The 14544-nt window shown below is 43.8% G+C and overlaps 1 protein-coding gene across 1 annotated transcript; it reads right to left on the bottom strand.

Moving 5' to 3' along the window:
* Positions 1-4375: 4375 nt before the first annotated feature.
* LOC109462401 (type I iodothyronine deiodinase-like) lies at positions 4376-7172 on the bottom strand. Its single transcript, XM_019758941.1, has 3 exons — positions 7057-7172; positions 5803-6047; positions 4376-4568 (listed from the first exon to the last, which is right to left on the bottom strand). Exons 1-3 carry the CDS (start codon positions 7057-7059, stop codon positions 4463-4465), a joined length of 354 nt encoding a protein of 117 aa, XP_019614500.1. The 5' UTR covers positions 7060-7172; the 3' UTR covers positions 4376-4462.
* Between the last annotated feature and the right edge of the window lie 7372 nt (positions 7173-14544).

Here is a 14544-nt window from a genome sequence, read left to right on the forward strand (position 1 = left end):
ATCAAGCCGACGTCACACGGTCGACGGGCTTCGGTCGTATTTGTTGATCGCTGGGAGGTCGCCAAATCTAAAATTCGCCCGGGAGCCGAGACCCTTTTTCGCCCCCAAATCTACCCTATCGGTCGATCCCTTACTCTCCAAGCAGAGGTTTGGGGGTATTTTTAGCGTGTTTTTCGGCTTTTTTATCGGGGTTTCTCTTTTTCACTGATTTTTTTTTCTCACCAAACCCAAAAAAAAAATTCAGTGCAAAAGAGAAACCCCGATAAAAAATCCGAAAAACACGATAAAAATACCCCCCAAACCCAAACCTCTGCTTGGAGAGTATCGATCGTGTGGTGATCAGGAGATCACCTGGCGTATTACTGCTGAAAACGTTACTTTGAGCTCTCGCAGACTCCTTGGCAGATCGATCGAGCTAAACGATACCAGGACTGCCTCTGGATTTAATTTTAGTAGACAGCGGATTGTTTGGACTTTTAGTACGCTCTCCTCCATTGTTCTTGATCTTGCGGCTACGCAGGCGGTGCCAAAAGCGAGATACCCTTCCCTCCCCTAAGGGCTCTGGATCCCGACTCATTTCTTAGTATGAGGAAGGGAAAGATTACAGCATTGCTTTGGGCAGGGAGTTAAAATCATTTTAACTCCATTCTTTGGGTAAGGTCCAATCAGAACATTGGCTCACTGTCTGCATTTTTACTGTCGAAAATATCCTGCAGATATCCTGGGTTTGGTAGATGTTTATTCAAAAGCATACAGTCTGGTAGTAAAGTTTTCAGAGAGGGCATTGCCCCTGTGGTGAAGGTTACGATTGGCCGTACTTGGCACCGTGATAAGATTTTCATACTATGTGTTATATAAACGCTTGCACTCAAGGGCCCTTAGATTGGTATGTACACACATACACACAGAGAGCATGGTACGCACTTTGCTCCTTCAGTTTGTGTACATACATGTACACCCTACTTACAACATTGCGTCATTCACGCACTGGATATTGCATCAGGCACGGCCCACTCCAGAGTGACTAAGCGTTTTTTTTTATGGTTTGGCATTGTTATAGTGTGGTCGAAAGTTTGGCCCCGTTGTTTGTGTATGAATAAAGGATTGAAACTTTGTCATTGTGCCTGGGACAAAGTCGCTATGAGCTTTCGGCCGCTACGAATTCTAAACAATTCCATTGTCATTATGAAATAAAGACTAAACTTTCCTTCCAACACTACAATGAATTGGGACTTACCTCAAATTTTCGGCTGACTCCTTCAACCTTGTTCACGGAATGGACCCGTCAACACAGATGAACTTTTATGTTAATTTCATTGTCTATATCACTCATTCAGTTTTATTTACTTTGGCTTGATTGGCATGTCAAAAATTTGCACATGAAGTTCGACAACGTTTACATTGGGGGTTCATTTAATACATTAAATACACTGACTGTGCATACAATAGAAAAGTTGAGAATACAGTTCGATTAGTCGGATTAAAAGGCTATGCATTTACAGGTGATAATGCGTACTCATTGTATAGTTCAGTAATGCTCAAAGGCCGTGGACGAATAGAACCAGGTGTCGAATTGTCGCTGATTGTAGGTAAAATTATTTAAACAGTATCTACACAACATTAGAATACAATAAAAGGTAAAAAGGCTACTGATTCACTCCTAATTGTAGAAAACACACACACACACACACACACACACACACACACACACACACACACACACACACACTCTCTCTCTCTCTCTCTCTCTCTCTCTCTCTCTCTCTCACTCTCTCTCTCTCTTCCCCCTCTCTTTCTTGCCTGGCATAAACTTGACTTTTATTAAGATAAATATGAAACCACTCTACTGTTCTTGTAGTACCAGTACCAGTCCATTACACCCGTAGTGCCACGCCATACACGCCACGCCCCCCCCCACACAATCTCTTTTTCTCTCCTTCTTTCTCTAAATATTTCTTGCGTAAAACTTGACTTTCTATTAAGATAAACATGAAACCATTAGACTGCTCTTTAAATTTGACTCTTGTGCCGGTCCTATAATTCCGTAGTGTCACGATATATACTAGTATTAGCCTCCGAAGCAGGCTTATAGAACTGGGGGTTTGGTGGTCTTCGGCTGTTTTCTGATTAGCCTCCGTAGCAGGCTTATAGAACTGGGGGTTTGGTGGTCTTCGGCTGTTTTCTGATTAGCCCAGTTCTAAAAACGGGGGGGTAATTCAACCAGGCCGGCTATGTTGTCTATATGCAATCAGAAAATAGCACATAAAAGCTCCCAAAGACCCTGAAGACCCCCCAAACCCACAGTTTTTGGCATGCTATGGAGGCTACCATACATGTCCTCGGGCTGCGAAACCCACCCTGCCCGGTCACATCCTTTCTCGGTCAACGAACCCGGGCGTGCGAGTTTCCTAGATATCCTAGCCTATGTACTCACCACACAGGGACCCTATATACTCACCACACAGGGGAGGAAAAAGACAACTAGAAAGGTAACTTTTGCAAAACAAATGCATAACTTTTATTTATTACAACTTTATTACAACAAATGTGTAAATGGATAGGGGTAACAGGAAACATACTCCTTTTTAAAACCCCCACCAAAATAAACTGATAAGGATTACATAAATAATAATAACGTTTACCTACGCATGGTCAATCTGTTTATTGGTACTCAAACAACATTCATGTATATAATATATGGTGAGCAGCATCTCAGTGAGTAACAAGAGGTTCCACAACTGAACTGACATCAGAGCGAAGCCAATGTGAACCCGTGGTGGTCTGGTTCTCAGGTGCTCACCAGTGCCCTAGACGTTTCCAATGAGACCATCATGCTCTCTCACCATGTTTCCACCTTGACTTCCCTCCTGCTGACATGCTCAAAAGTTAGAAACTCAGTAATATATTGTTAGTCCCCACCAGACTCCTTTGCAGGCTGAATAAATAGTAGAAATCGGCAAAGGGGGAAATCAACCACAAAAATCCATCCGTATCTGGGCGTCACACTGACAAGCGGACTGAGGTGGGGTGCACATGTTAATAATATCACAACTAAGGCGAAACAGACATTGGGAGTGATTAAACGTAATCTGTGGGCATGTCCAACTAGAGTAAAATCACTTGCATACACGACCGAACCTAGAATACGCTGCGACAGTATGGGATCCATATACAAAGAAAGACAAAGACAAATTGGAAAGGGTACAGAATCAAGCTGCAAGATTCTGTATGAACAACTCTGTAAGAGGTGCTAGTGTCACGGAAATGAAAAGAAACCTACAGTGGACCTCACTGGAAGACAGAAGAAAGATGTCTAGACTATGCATGATGTACAAAATGACTAATAAACTGGTGGATGTCCCAACTACTAAGTACCTAATACCAGCCCAGAAGAGAACAAGAAATAGCCACGCATTCAAGTACCAGAGTTATCAACCAAGGATTGAGGTGTTCAAGAATTCATTCTTTCCTAGAACTATCGCAGAGTGGAACTCACTGTCACCAAGTACAGTAGGGGCATTGTCAATAGATAGCTTTAAACAATGTCTAGAGCTAGAAGTTCAAGGGTTAGGTGTAACAAGTCGATCGGTGTAATATAGCCAGCTGCCGCCGCGCCGCGTGCCTGCGAAGCTGGTGTGTTACGCCGAAAGGCGGTTATACCGGCTATACAGATACAGATACAGACAGATTGGCCAGAGGAGTTGGTCGGCCATAGAGGGTCCAGTTTGCTGGACCCTCTATACCCTTTGTCCATTTCTACTATTTATTCAGCCTGCAAAGGAGTCTGGTAGAGACTAATATATTGTACCCAGAGTTACAAAATATTTTCCAATGATACATTGGATCACTCTGAAGGTTTGTCTTGTGATGGATTCTTGTACGCAATCAGAACGTCTTAAGCACTTGTATTTTGCCTTCCAAACGGGAAATAAAGTCATCAATACTTCACAATGTATGAAAGTGTATGGAAATTTTCATCCGAGTTACTTGGTTACTTATTAGTGTTTCCTCATTGGTATTTAGTCAGGTAGCAGTGTTTTCGTATGTGGCTTAGAGTAGGCAAGCAAAGAGAACAGAAAACCTCCGTACTATCAAGGACATTCTTGGTACAATGAGGTAATAAACGATAACAAGGATGTCGCAGAGAGTCTAACAAAAAGTCTTCATTATCATGAAAGTTCATCTGTGTTGGTAGTACCTCCCGATATAAACTCCCTGGCACTTTTGATCAATTGCTTAGGTCACGTATTAGTAAAGTCTCGTGTGAATAAGGTCACGTGTTTGTAAACCGTAACTCTCGCGAGATCACGTTGTGAAGTGATTGGTCATTAATTACTAGTATCCTGATGAAGGCAACAGTGGTCCCTGAAAAATTTGATCGCTCTGTAACCCTTGTGTTGGAATGAAGTTCAAAGTTTTACTAAAAAGTCTTCATTTTACAACTATAGAAACTGCCGCTGCCTTATCCAGAGAATCTCTGCAGCCAGTCACGGACTTCCCCCGGGTGGAAGCCATCAGGACCCGGCGCGCCCCTGTAAACACACACTCCGTCCAACACGATGTACAACCTGCGGGCAACATGACAGAAATGATGAGCAAGCAAACAGCAACAAAAACATCATTCCGTCAGTACTAATAAAAAAAAGAAACTTTATTGCATGTTCATTCCCCGGGGGGATAAATGCACGGATGTACAGAGTACAATGTACTAGAGAGTACTACAACAATAGTAATAAAGAAAGGCTAACATCAAGTCTAAGGTATACAATGCTAAAAAAAAATATATATATATAAAGTGGTATCGATCTAAGTTCTAATGGCTTCTTCTCTCTTTTTGAAACAAGAAATACCTCCGCCCCTGGTGCGTCGCCAAAAAAAGGTAATTACTACTTTGTTCAAAAAGCGTCATTACTAGAATCTTATCCATAATGGTGCCTATCTACTTCTGTGCCTGCATGGGTTAGGGCAGGGACATCAGGCAAGGTTCTGGACAGTCTCCGTGTAGGTTTGTCCCAGGCACTGTTCTTTTCCCAGACACTGTGGGCTATCCAGAGCAGTGCTTGAGCATGGTTCTGGATAAAGCACGGTTCTGTATACAAAAGTCATGCTTCGTTCTCAGTCTGAGTTCGCTCAATTTACCTTACTGTTACAGGTATAGAACGAAATATGGCGTATCGCCAAGACGGATAATAAGGTAAAATTAGGGTTTATTTATTATTAGGGTTTATTGCCAGTTTGCACATAAAAATAAAACAGTATGTAATGAATATGTACAACCAAATGTGCGGGAGAACCCAAGAAACCTAAGGGTTTATCCAGTGGGCTCTCCTAAAATCCAATTGTTTTTATGACCTCTTTTTACACACGTGTATTGTAAATACGTGACAACGAAACAAACAAATTAAATCAAAATAGGTACAAAACAATATAGAGTTAACACGACGAACTAACTAACTAACTAACTAATTGACTAAACAATAAAGTAACATCATGATGATAAATTGCTGTTCCAAACCGACAAGACTCAACCATTCTGCAGCATATCAGCTGCCCAGATGTAGGACACTGTATAGAGAGAGATCCTTCTTTCCACGAACAATCAGAGAGTGGAACAGCCTGCCGGCTCACATTGCTCTTAGTAGCAACTTAGAGGACTTCAAGTCCATGCTGTAATCCCCCCCTTGAAATCTCCATTCCTCAGTACATTTACCCCCCCCCCCTGCGCAGGACACCCTGGAACGACATAATCTTCGACAAGACGAAGGCGGTCGTTTAAGGAAAGAAGAAGAACCTGTAACTGACCTGTCCGGTAACGCTGCGTACGCGCGGGCGGCGGCGTTGTCCATGGTGTCCACCAGGATGGGACAGGGGATGTCGTGCAGAGCCAGAATCTCCGCCGCCGCCAGTCTCTCCTCCAGACTCCGGTGCTGCCGGATGTCCGTGGCCATGTTCCCGACCGTGGCCCAGCCGTCCGTGGGGTGCGCCTCGGCCACGTACACCACCGCGAAGTCCGCCACGGAGGCGAAGTCCGACATGGTCCGCTTGACCTGGAAGACAAGTCAAGTCAAGTTTATTGCGCAACAATTGCATTGGATACAATGTATGGCAAATAACACTTGATAACTATAAACTATTTCTACTAGTGTGCTAATCTAACTTCAATACATGAAAATATGTTATAGTGGACTGTTACATTTCACATTGCTGTGACATTGTTTCTCTTATGTATAGCACTATGTACATATTGGCCTAAATAAACAGATACAGAGTCGGGGCATGATAAAAGCATGTTGAAAATTTCTCTACTTGTTCCAGGTAGTATAAAAAAATGTCTAGACTATGCATGATGTTCAAAATGACTAATAAACTGGTGGACGTCCCAACTATTATCAAGCAAGATTCTGTATGAACAACTATGAAAGAGGTGCTAGTGTCACGGAAATGAAAAGAAACCTACAGTGGACCTCACTGGAAGACAGAAGAAAGATGTCCAGACTATGCATGATGTACAAAATGACTAATAAACTGGTGGACGTCCCAACTACCTAATACCAGCCCAGAAGAGAACAAGAAATAGCCATGCCTTCAAGTACCAGAGTTATCAACCAAGGATTGGGGTGTTCAAGAATTAATTCTTTCCTAGACTATCGCAGAGTGGAACTCACTGTCACCAAGTACAGTAGGGGCATTGTGATTAGATTTAAACTATGTCTAGAGTTAGAAGTTGAAGGGTTAGGTGTAACAAGTCGATCGGTGTAATATAGCCAGCTGCCGCCGCGCCGCGTGCTTGCGAAACTGGTGTGTTGCACCGAAGGGTGGTTATACCAGCTATACAGATACAGAAGCTGATGTGTTACGCCGAAGGGTGGTTATACCGGCTATACAGATTCAGAGGCTGGTGTGTTACGCCGAAGGGTGGTTATACCGGCTATACAGATACAGAAGCTGATGTGTTACGCCGAAGGGTGGTTATACCGGCTATACAGATTCAGAGGCTGGTGTGTTACACCGAAAGGCGGTTATACCGGCCATACAGATACAGATACAGATACAGACCATGTCCAACTTCGCCAGGAACGGCTGTCAGGTGTTGCTGCCGAAGCTGATGACCAGAGGGCGGGCCGCCTTGGCGTGCTCGAGCAGCCGGCATGAGCTCCCGTCAAGCCTGACGAGGGAGGAGTCGGTGGCCATGCCTCCCTCAAACACCTAAGAATGGTTTATTTATAGACATAGATATAGACACTTTATTGCATGTTCATTCCCCGGGGGGATGAATGCACGGATGTACAAAGTACAATGTACTAGAGAGTACTACAACAACAGTAATAAAGAAAGGCTAACATCAGGTCTAAGGTATAACAATGTTAAAAAAGAAATAAATATTATAAAGTGGTATCGATCTAAGTTCTAATGGCTTCTTCTCTCTTTTTGAAACATTTTGAAATATACTTACATACTTCATTGATGACGTCTATATTTGTACATGATATGATATATTTTCCTTTGATAATGTTTTACATTTTTTGTCGAGCTTAATTGAATTGAACAGTGATTTACGTTCGTTATTATTTGAAATTTCCCTCATATATGTCACGCTTGCAGTCCTAAGGCTGAATCATGGTGACAGTACATGTACATACATTATCATAGACTTATACAATTATTACTAAAGGTTAAAGGTACGAATTGCAACTACAATTTATGCACAGTCGAAGTATACAAGGTGTAATAAAACTAGTACAATGCGTTGGTTAAAAGATGCACGTTCGTGTACTATACCAAATTATTAAAATCTTTAACGATATTTCTATTATTTATATAGGGGTCGTGTGGCGTAGCGGCAGAGTGCGCGACTCGGAACTTAGAGTCCCTGGTTCGAGTCCTGACATGCCACCGATCTTGTGCCCTTGGGAAAGGCACTTTACACGGCTGTCCTCACTTAGCTCAGGTGAAAATGAGTATTGTCCTGTCATGTATTTGTCCCCTGTGTTGGTGGCGGCATTAATATAAGTTGTCGACGTCACCACGTCTGGTGATTACATGTTGAAATTTTAAAAAAAATATATACCTCAGCATCCAACCGGGACGTCAATACGAACAGGGCCCCTTTCCAGGCAGCCAGACTTGCCCATTCGTTCAGGCTTTGCAGACACTGCTCAGGTGTGGTCAGCATCCCCGGGGCCTTCCTGTCTGAACGTTTCTTGACGGAAGACAAAATCCGTCGTCTGAGGGGCGGGAAGAGGCATCCTGCCCTCATCAAGGCAGAGTGGACGACGACCCATGTACATAACAACGCCCACAGCAGATACTGTATAAGCCATTGTCTCTCTTAAAGTAGGCGGCCGCGGAAGACATTCCGCTGCTTGGTCTAACTTCATGGTCATGGACAAAGGTCAGAAATTGGCGCAGGTGCAGAAGGGCCGCTTGTGACTAAGCGTTTTTTTTTATTTGTTTAGACTCAACTTTTTCAAATTTTCGGCTGACTCCTTAAACAAAGCTTTAAACAAAGTCTAGAGCTAGAAGTTCAAGGGTTAGGTGTAACAAGTCGATCGGTGTAATATAGCCAGCACCCGCCGTGCCGCGTGCCTGTGACGCTGGTGTGTTACGCCGAAAGGCGGTTATGCCGGCTATACAGATACAGATACAGAAATCTTGTTCACGAAATGGACCCGTCAACACAGATGAACCTTTATGCTAATTCCATTGTCATTCAGTTTTATTTACTTTGGCTTGATTGGCATGTCAAAAAATTTGCACACGAAGTGCGGCAACGTTTACATTGGGGATGTATAAAATACACTGACTGTGCATACAATACAAAGGTTTAGAATACGGCTAGATAACTACCAACACAGATGAACTTTCATGATATCATTGTGATTTTTATTTTGATTGCCACTCTACCACTTTACTTCATTGATGTGCCAATGGATGTGATATTGTTACTATGTATGTGGGCATTGGAGTAAAGTAGGCTACATGTAAATTCTTCACAGCAAGTGGGTGGGGAGTGTGTTGAGGAAGATAAAGAAATGTCACTAAACAACATCACAAACCAATGTCTAGGTGGCAATGTTCCTGTTATGTTCGTTGTGATATTTCGGTACTGTGCACTCATTCACACTCAAACCATCTGTGTACAGTCTCATTTTACTTTCCCACCATGTGCCTTCCTGACAAGCTTGTTTTAGCACAAACCCAATACCGTAGTGCCTCTTTATCTTATTACAGGTCACTACATCCTATTTAAATAAGCTTCCTTGATCCAATAGAGTAGAAAGCGTAATTCATTTTGGGATTTTCCTGGGACGTCTTTTGCAGCTGAGTGACCCTCCGCGGCCGGACGTTATTTCACTAAATCCAGTAACTGTCAGTTCTTGTATTTTGTGAAGTGTTCCAGACGTTTCATTGGAGCGGAATCATCTTTTTCTAGCCTTGCTGGGCCGACATTGTGAGATGTAACAGTAGCATTACTAACGACTAGAGCAGTAGTAGTGACCAGTTAACAGTTCTGTATTTGAAAGGTGACATAAGAAAGGCCGTTTCTCCATTCATCATACTAGTATTTTATACAGTATAATGTCCTTGATTCATCCAACGTCTACATGCAGTGCTCTGATCGTCCGCAAGGCGTCCCCACAAGGTGGCGATGTGTAAGGATCACCCCCTATTAGCAGACTTGACCCTTGGCTCCCCTGATCTTACATCTGACACGGTTGAGCGAATGAAAGACGTTCTCTCAGCCGCACGCGGTACGGATCCACTTAGGAAGCCCTGCAGTCGCCCCTGACATGCAAGAAGAATGTATCCTTTTCTCCCGACCCTCACGACTGGCGAAAAATCAATTAAACTCGCTCCACAACGGCGGTTGTCGGTCGGAATTGGCTCCTGTAGCCGCCCATCACACTAAATCTGTTCCCACACACGCACAAAGGGGCAGATTTAAGGCGGTTTTGATGCCGTTTCTATGCGCCAATTTCAGGGGAACTAATGCAGTTTCCATTCAGAGGTGCGGCCGTCAGTTAGCATCCTTACAGCCGAATAGCGGGCTATGTTTCTTTACGACAGTTCGTGCAGACCAAATTGTAAAGCCTGGTTCTTCACAAAGGTAATGAAACCGCGCAGCTCAGTGAATAGCGAGAAGTGATAGTTGTATCTATTCTGACACTTCTTGGTGAGCATGTAGGGAACGTAACGTACATGTACGCGTTCGGCAGTGCTGAAATGGTATCCTTTGCATACTTGCACAAATTAGATAGCTTTAAACAATGTTTAGAGTTAGATGTTCAAGGGTTTGGTGTATTAACAGGTCGTTCGGTGTGATGTAGCCAGCTGCCGCCGCGCCGCGTGCCTGCGAACCTGGTGTGTTACGCCGAAGGGCGGTTATACCGGCTATACAGATACAGAAGCTGGTGTGTTACGCCGAAGGGCGGTTATACCGGCTATACAGATACAGAAGCTGGTGTGTTACGCCGAAGGGTGGTTATACCGGCTATACAGATACAGAAGCTGGTGTGTTACGCCGAAGGGCGGTTATACCGGCTGTACAGATACAGAAGCTGGTGTGTTACGCCGAAGGGCGGTTATACCGGCTATGCAGATACAGAAGCTGGTGTGTTACGCCGAAGGGCGGTTATAACGGCTATACAGATACAGAAGCTGGTGTGTTACGCCGAAGGCCTGTTATACCGGCTGTACAGATACAGATACACTGCGTCCAAATTGCAAACGAAATTGTGAAGAATCAAAACGCAGAATTCCCTAATTAGAGAGAAATATCGCTTGTTGTGTGTAGTTTGAAGCTGACAGTTCTCGGTAAACATATCAGGTACGACGCTTGCTGAAATTGAATCCTCGGTATACCGTGTACCTGCATACACTGTGTACTCACCGCAGATATAGTAACGACATCGTCAATTTATAAACCTTTTGTATGACACACCGGTGACAGGATTCCAGGCGCGAGACATGTTATCAAGTGACACAGATATATCCGTCTCACGGAACTTTTGTCATTTCCAATTTGCTTGGTACTTGAACCGCATAAACTACACTATTTACCAGTTATGCATTGTAACAAGCGAAATCCTACATTTTTTTTACAACCAAGCATGTTATATCAATAATAGGAAATGCACTACAAATTCTGAATAATAACAATAGTTTATCATCATTTCTCAGTGGATGTTGGAAGTCAAAATGGTAACATTCTCCTATCTATCTGCTCTTGTTTCTTTCTGTGACCGAAACAGGCAACTAGCTATAGATCTCCTTGGAGATATTTGTTACATAATGCATTTAGCTTTGTTAGATCTTAAGTTTTAGAAGACTAATCTTCAAGCAGATCCTAGGGTGGCAAAAAGACAAATTGGCCATGTAGTTTCCATTGACCAGAGAGGGTCCAATATGCCACCAAAAACGGATATATAAAAAGGTAACGATCTTCCCCCATTAACCTCTGCTTAGAGAGTAGTAGAAGACCATACAAAAGTCCCTGCACTTTCTGTTGAGTCAGGGTAAAGAATCTGTACATGTAAAGACCAAGCAAAGCTATTACTCCATGCTAACTAAAGACCGTGGAATGACAGGCTCAGTCTGTGTTTGTGCCATTCGGAACCATAAAGAAGACATTAGGAAGTCGTTCAAAAGTCCTGTAATTTCTGTTGAGTCAATAAAGAATCTGTATCTGTGAAGACCAAGCAAATTTAAGCTGCAACGTTTCATTCAATGCTAACTAAAGACTGTAGAATGACAGGCTCAGTCTGTGTTTGTGCCATTTTGGAACCATAAAGAAGACATTAGGAAGTCGTCCCGACGTGCCCACGTTTCTACTTAACCCTCTGACCGTTTCTCGGTTACTTGTGTCAGAAAGGGTACCGCGAGTCGCGAACATCTCATGTTGAATCTAACGCTCCGTCTCACAGCTTACACGGGGTCGCGACTAGAGGAGGGTTTGACGTTAACCCTTTGGCTTCCTGTCAACTCTCACGGCCGGAGAGGACGGCGCTAACATCTCCAAGCAGATATTGACGAGTGGCACAGCCATTACGCGTTATGCGTTTTATCGGAAAATCTTTCGCCTGCGTTTTCTGGGAGGAATGAAACGGAAATGCCGCATTACTCACAGAATTGGTCGGGGGTTAGGAGGAATCTCAGAAGTCTGTGTACCGCTCCTGTTACCGATATCACACGGCAGGTTTACGATAGCAAATATTGAAGACATTCCTACAGTTGTGAGGTCCTAGTAGCCTCTACCAGGCTTCGGAGGCGGCTGGAAAGAGTAGAAATTGGCCAACTAGACAGATAACATGTCAGAGGAGTTGGTACGGAGTACATTTGCGGCAGCCAATTGAAACAGTTGTAGATAGATGTAGATATGTCTTGAGACAGTTGTGGAAGGTCTTGAGATTGTTGTTGATATGTCTTGAGATAGTTGTGGATATGTCTTGAGATAGTTGTGGATATGTCTTGAGATAGTTGTAGATATGTCTTGAGATAGTTGTGGATATGTCTTGAGATAGTTGTAGACATGTCTTGAAATAGTTGTGGATATGTCGCACACGATCCTGCTGTCTTGCGACAAACAAATATGTGACCAGAATAGGTTGTCGTAGATTATTGTTGGAGGTCGGTTCTGCACGCCATAGCCTCACTGAACTTGGAAAAGCACAAATTATTTGACTGTGCCTTGCGCTTGACGGTGAAAATATTGTCTTGTAAGGGTTTAAGTCCGTCCTCCCCCGCGACTGAGAATGGAATCGCCCCAACAGCGGGACTCAATCAGACAAGAGGCTTGACTGGAACTTGTTAGACTCCAGATCGAACTTTTACAAGCAGATGGCTGAGGCCAGGAGAAGGGGTCGTTTTAAGAAAGGAACATGAACTGTGCAGAGCTGTTTTTCACATCCACTCCAACTTGTGAAAACTACAGTGTTACTTTCTGTACTAGGTCTGACACTGTGGCAGTTTAATCCAAGGTTTAGAATCATTTTAAGGTGTATTCTCTCGAGCAATGCATCTTCTCAAAATCTCTCCACAGATAGCTATAGACTCCGAGAGCTCTTTCAGACCAAACAAGCTTTTCACCTATAATAACAGTGACGGATGGAGGTTTACACGGTCTTTTATTGAGATACTTCAGTTTACAAGTGTTGCAGTAAAGCGGGACAACCTCTCAGTGTAAGCCGCATGGATGTACGTCTTTACGATAAGATACAAGAATGTCCGCCATACTAAAACCGTAAAGGTGTGTGTAGCTCGTCAAATTATGGTCACCAATGAGTTACTGTTATAGCATCTTATAGCCCGTGACAAGTACTGTAGCGTATACTGTAAGCCTTGGGAGTCTTCACGATGGACTACAGGAATAATCTCCCGCTACTAAACCGTGAAAGTGACTCTCGTCTAGCCTCCGTACCAGGCTTATAGAACTGGGGGTTTGGTGGTCTGCTGTTTTCTGATTAGCCTCCGTAGCAGGCTTATAGAACTGAGGGTTTGGTGCTCTTCGGCTGTTTTCTGATCATGCAGCCCAGTTCTAAAACGGGGTAATTCAACTAAGCCGGCTATGTTGTCTATTATATACAATCAGAAAATAGCACATAAAAGCTCCCAAAGACCCTGAAAACCCCCAGTTTTGGGCATGCTATGGAGGCTAACTCTCGTCAAATTCTAGTCACCATTGAATTACAGTTGTAACCCGTGTTGAGGGTACATGGAGCCTGCATTGTAATCATCATATCAGAAACCGAACAGTCCTTAAAAACGCTGCACGTTTTCTGTGACCCAGGTAAAGAGATAACGCGTCCAAACGGACCCCTGTTACCTGCGTGCATTATAAGATAGGGGTTTTTAATGAAGTTCGGTCGTTTCAGAGTACCGAGGAGTATTCCCAAGGACGCTCACCCGCCAAAAATTAGAGTGACCCCCTCCCGGAGACGAGCCGGCGCGCGAGGCGAGCTCTTGTCAATGGGTGATTATTCAGGGCGAGGATGAGTCTTCATCTTTCAAGTCATACCACGGAGCCACCGGAAAATTGCCCCAAAATGAATAGCAGCACAGCACAAAGGAGCGTAATCCGACCCCCGTTCAGGCGTATTTCGATCCTATTTCAAATGACCAGCCGTTCTCGACCCCGGGGTCAGCTTTCATCCCTCCACGGCCGCCAGTAGTGACCATGTCCACTGATGTTGGATAAGTTTCCAGACCGGCGAAGGATAGCCGGCAATAAAGTCTAACCCTCGCTATTCATTACAGGTTCCCCGGCACATCCCAGTTGGGTTATCCGATGGTTTCCCCGACGACAGGGGAATGATACTAGTAGTTAGCGACAGGGAGGGTCCGACTAAATAGCGAAATACACCAAGAATGTAGCGAAATTCAGCAAAATATTCAGTAATCTCTGATTCTCAGGCACATCCCAGTTGGGTTATCCGCCGGTCTCCCCGACGACAGGCACGATAGTGTAATGTTAGCGACAGGGCGGGTCAGTATAAATAGCGAAATACATAAGAATATAGCGAAATGCAGCGAAATAGTCAGTAATTT

The sequence above is a fragment of the Branchiostoma belcheri genome, unplaced genomic scaffold (genome assembly GCF_001625305.1).
Source record: "Branchiostoma belcheri isolate BF01 breed outbred unplaced genomic scaffold, Haploidv18h27 scaffold116, whole genome shotgun sequence".
NCBI lineage: Eukaryota > Metazoa > Chordata > Leptocardii > Amphioxiformes > Branchiostomatidae > Branchiostoma > Branchiostoma belcheri.

Coding starts and splice junctions, on each gene's coding strand:
- LOC109462401 (XM_019758941.1), bottom strand. Junction 4,569..5,802: donor TACGCAGCGTTACCGGACAG/GTCAGTTACAGG, acceptor TGTTGCCCGCAG/GTTGTACATCGTGTTGGACG.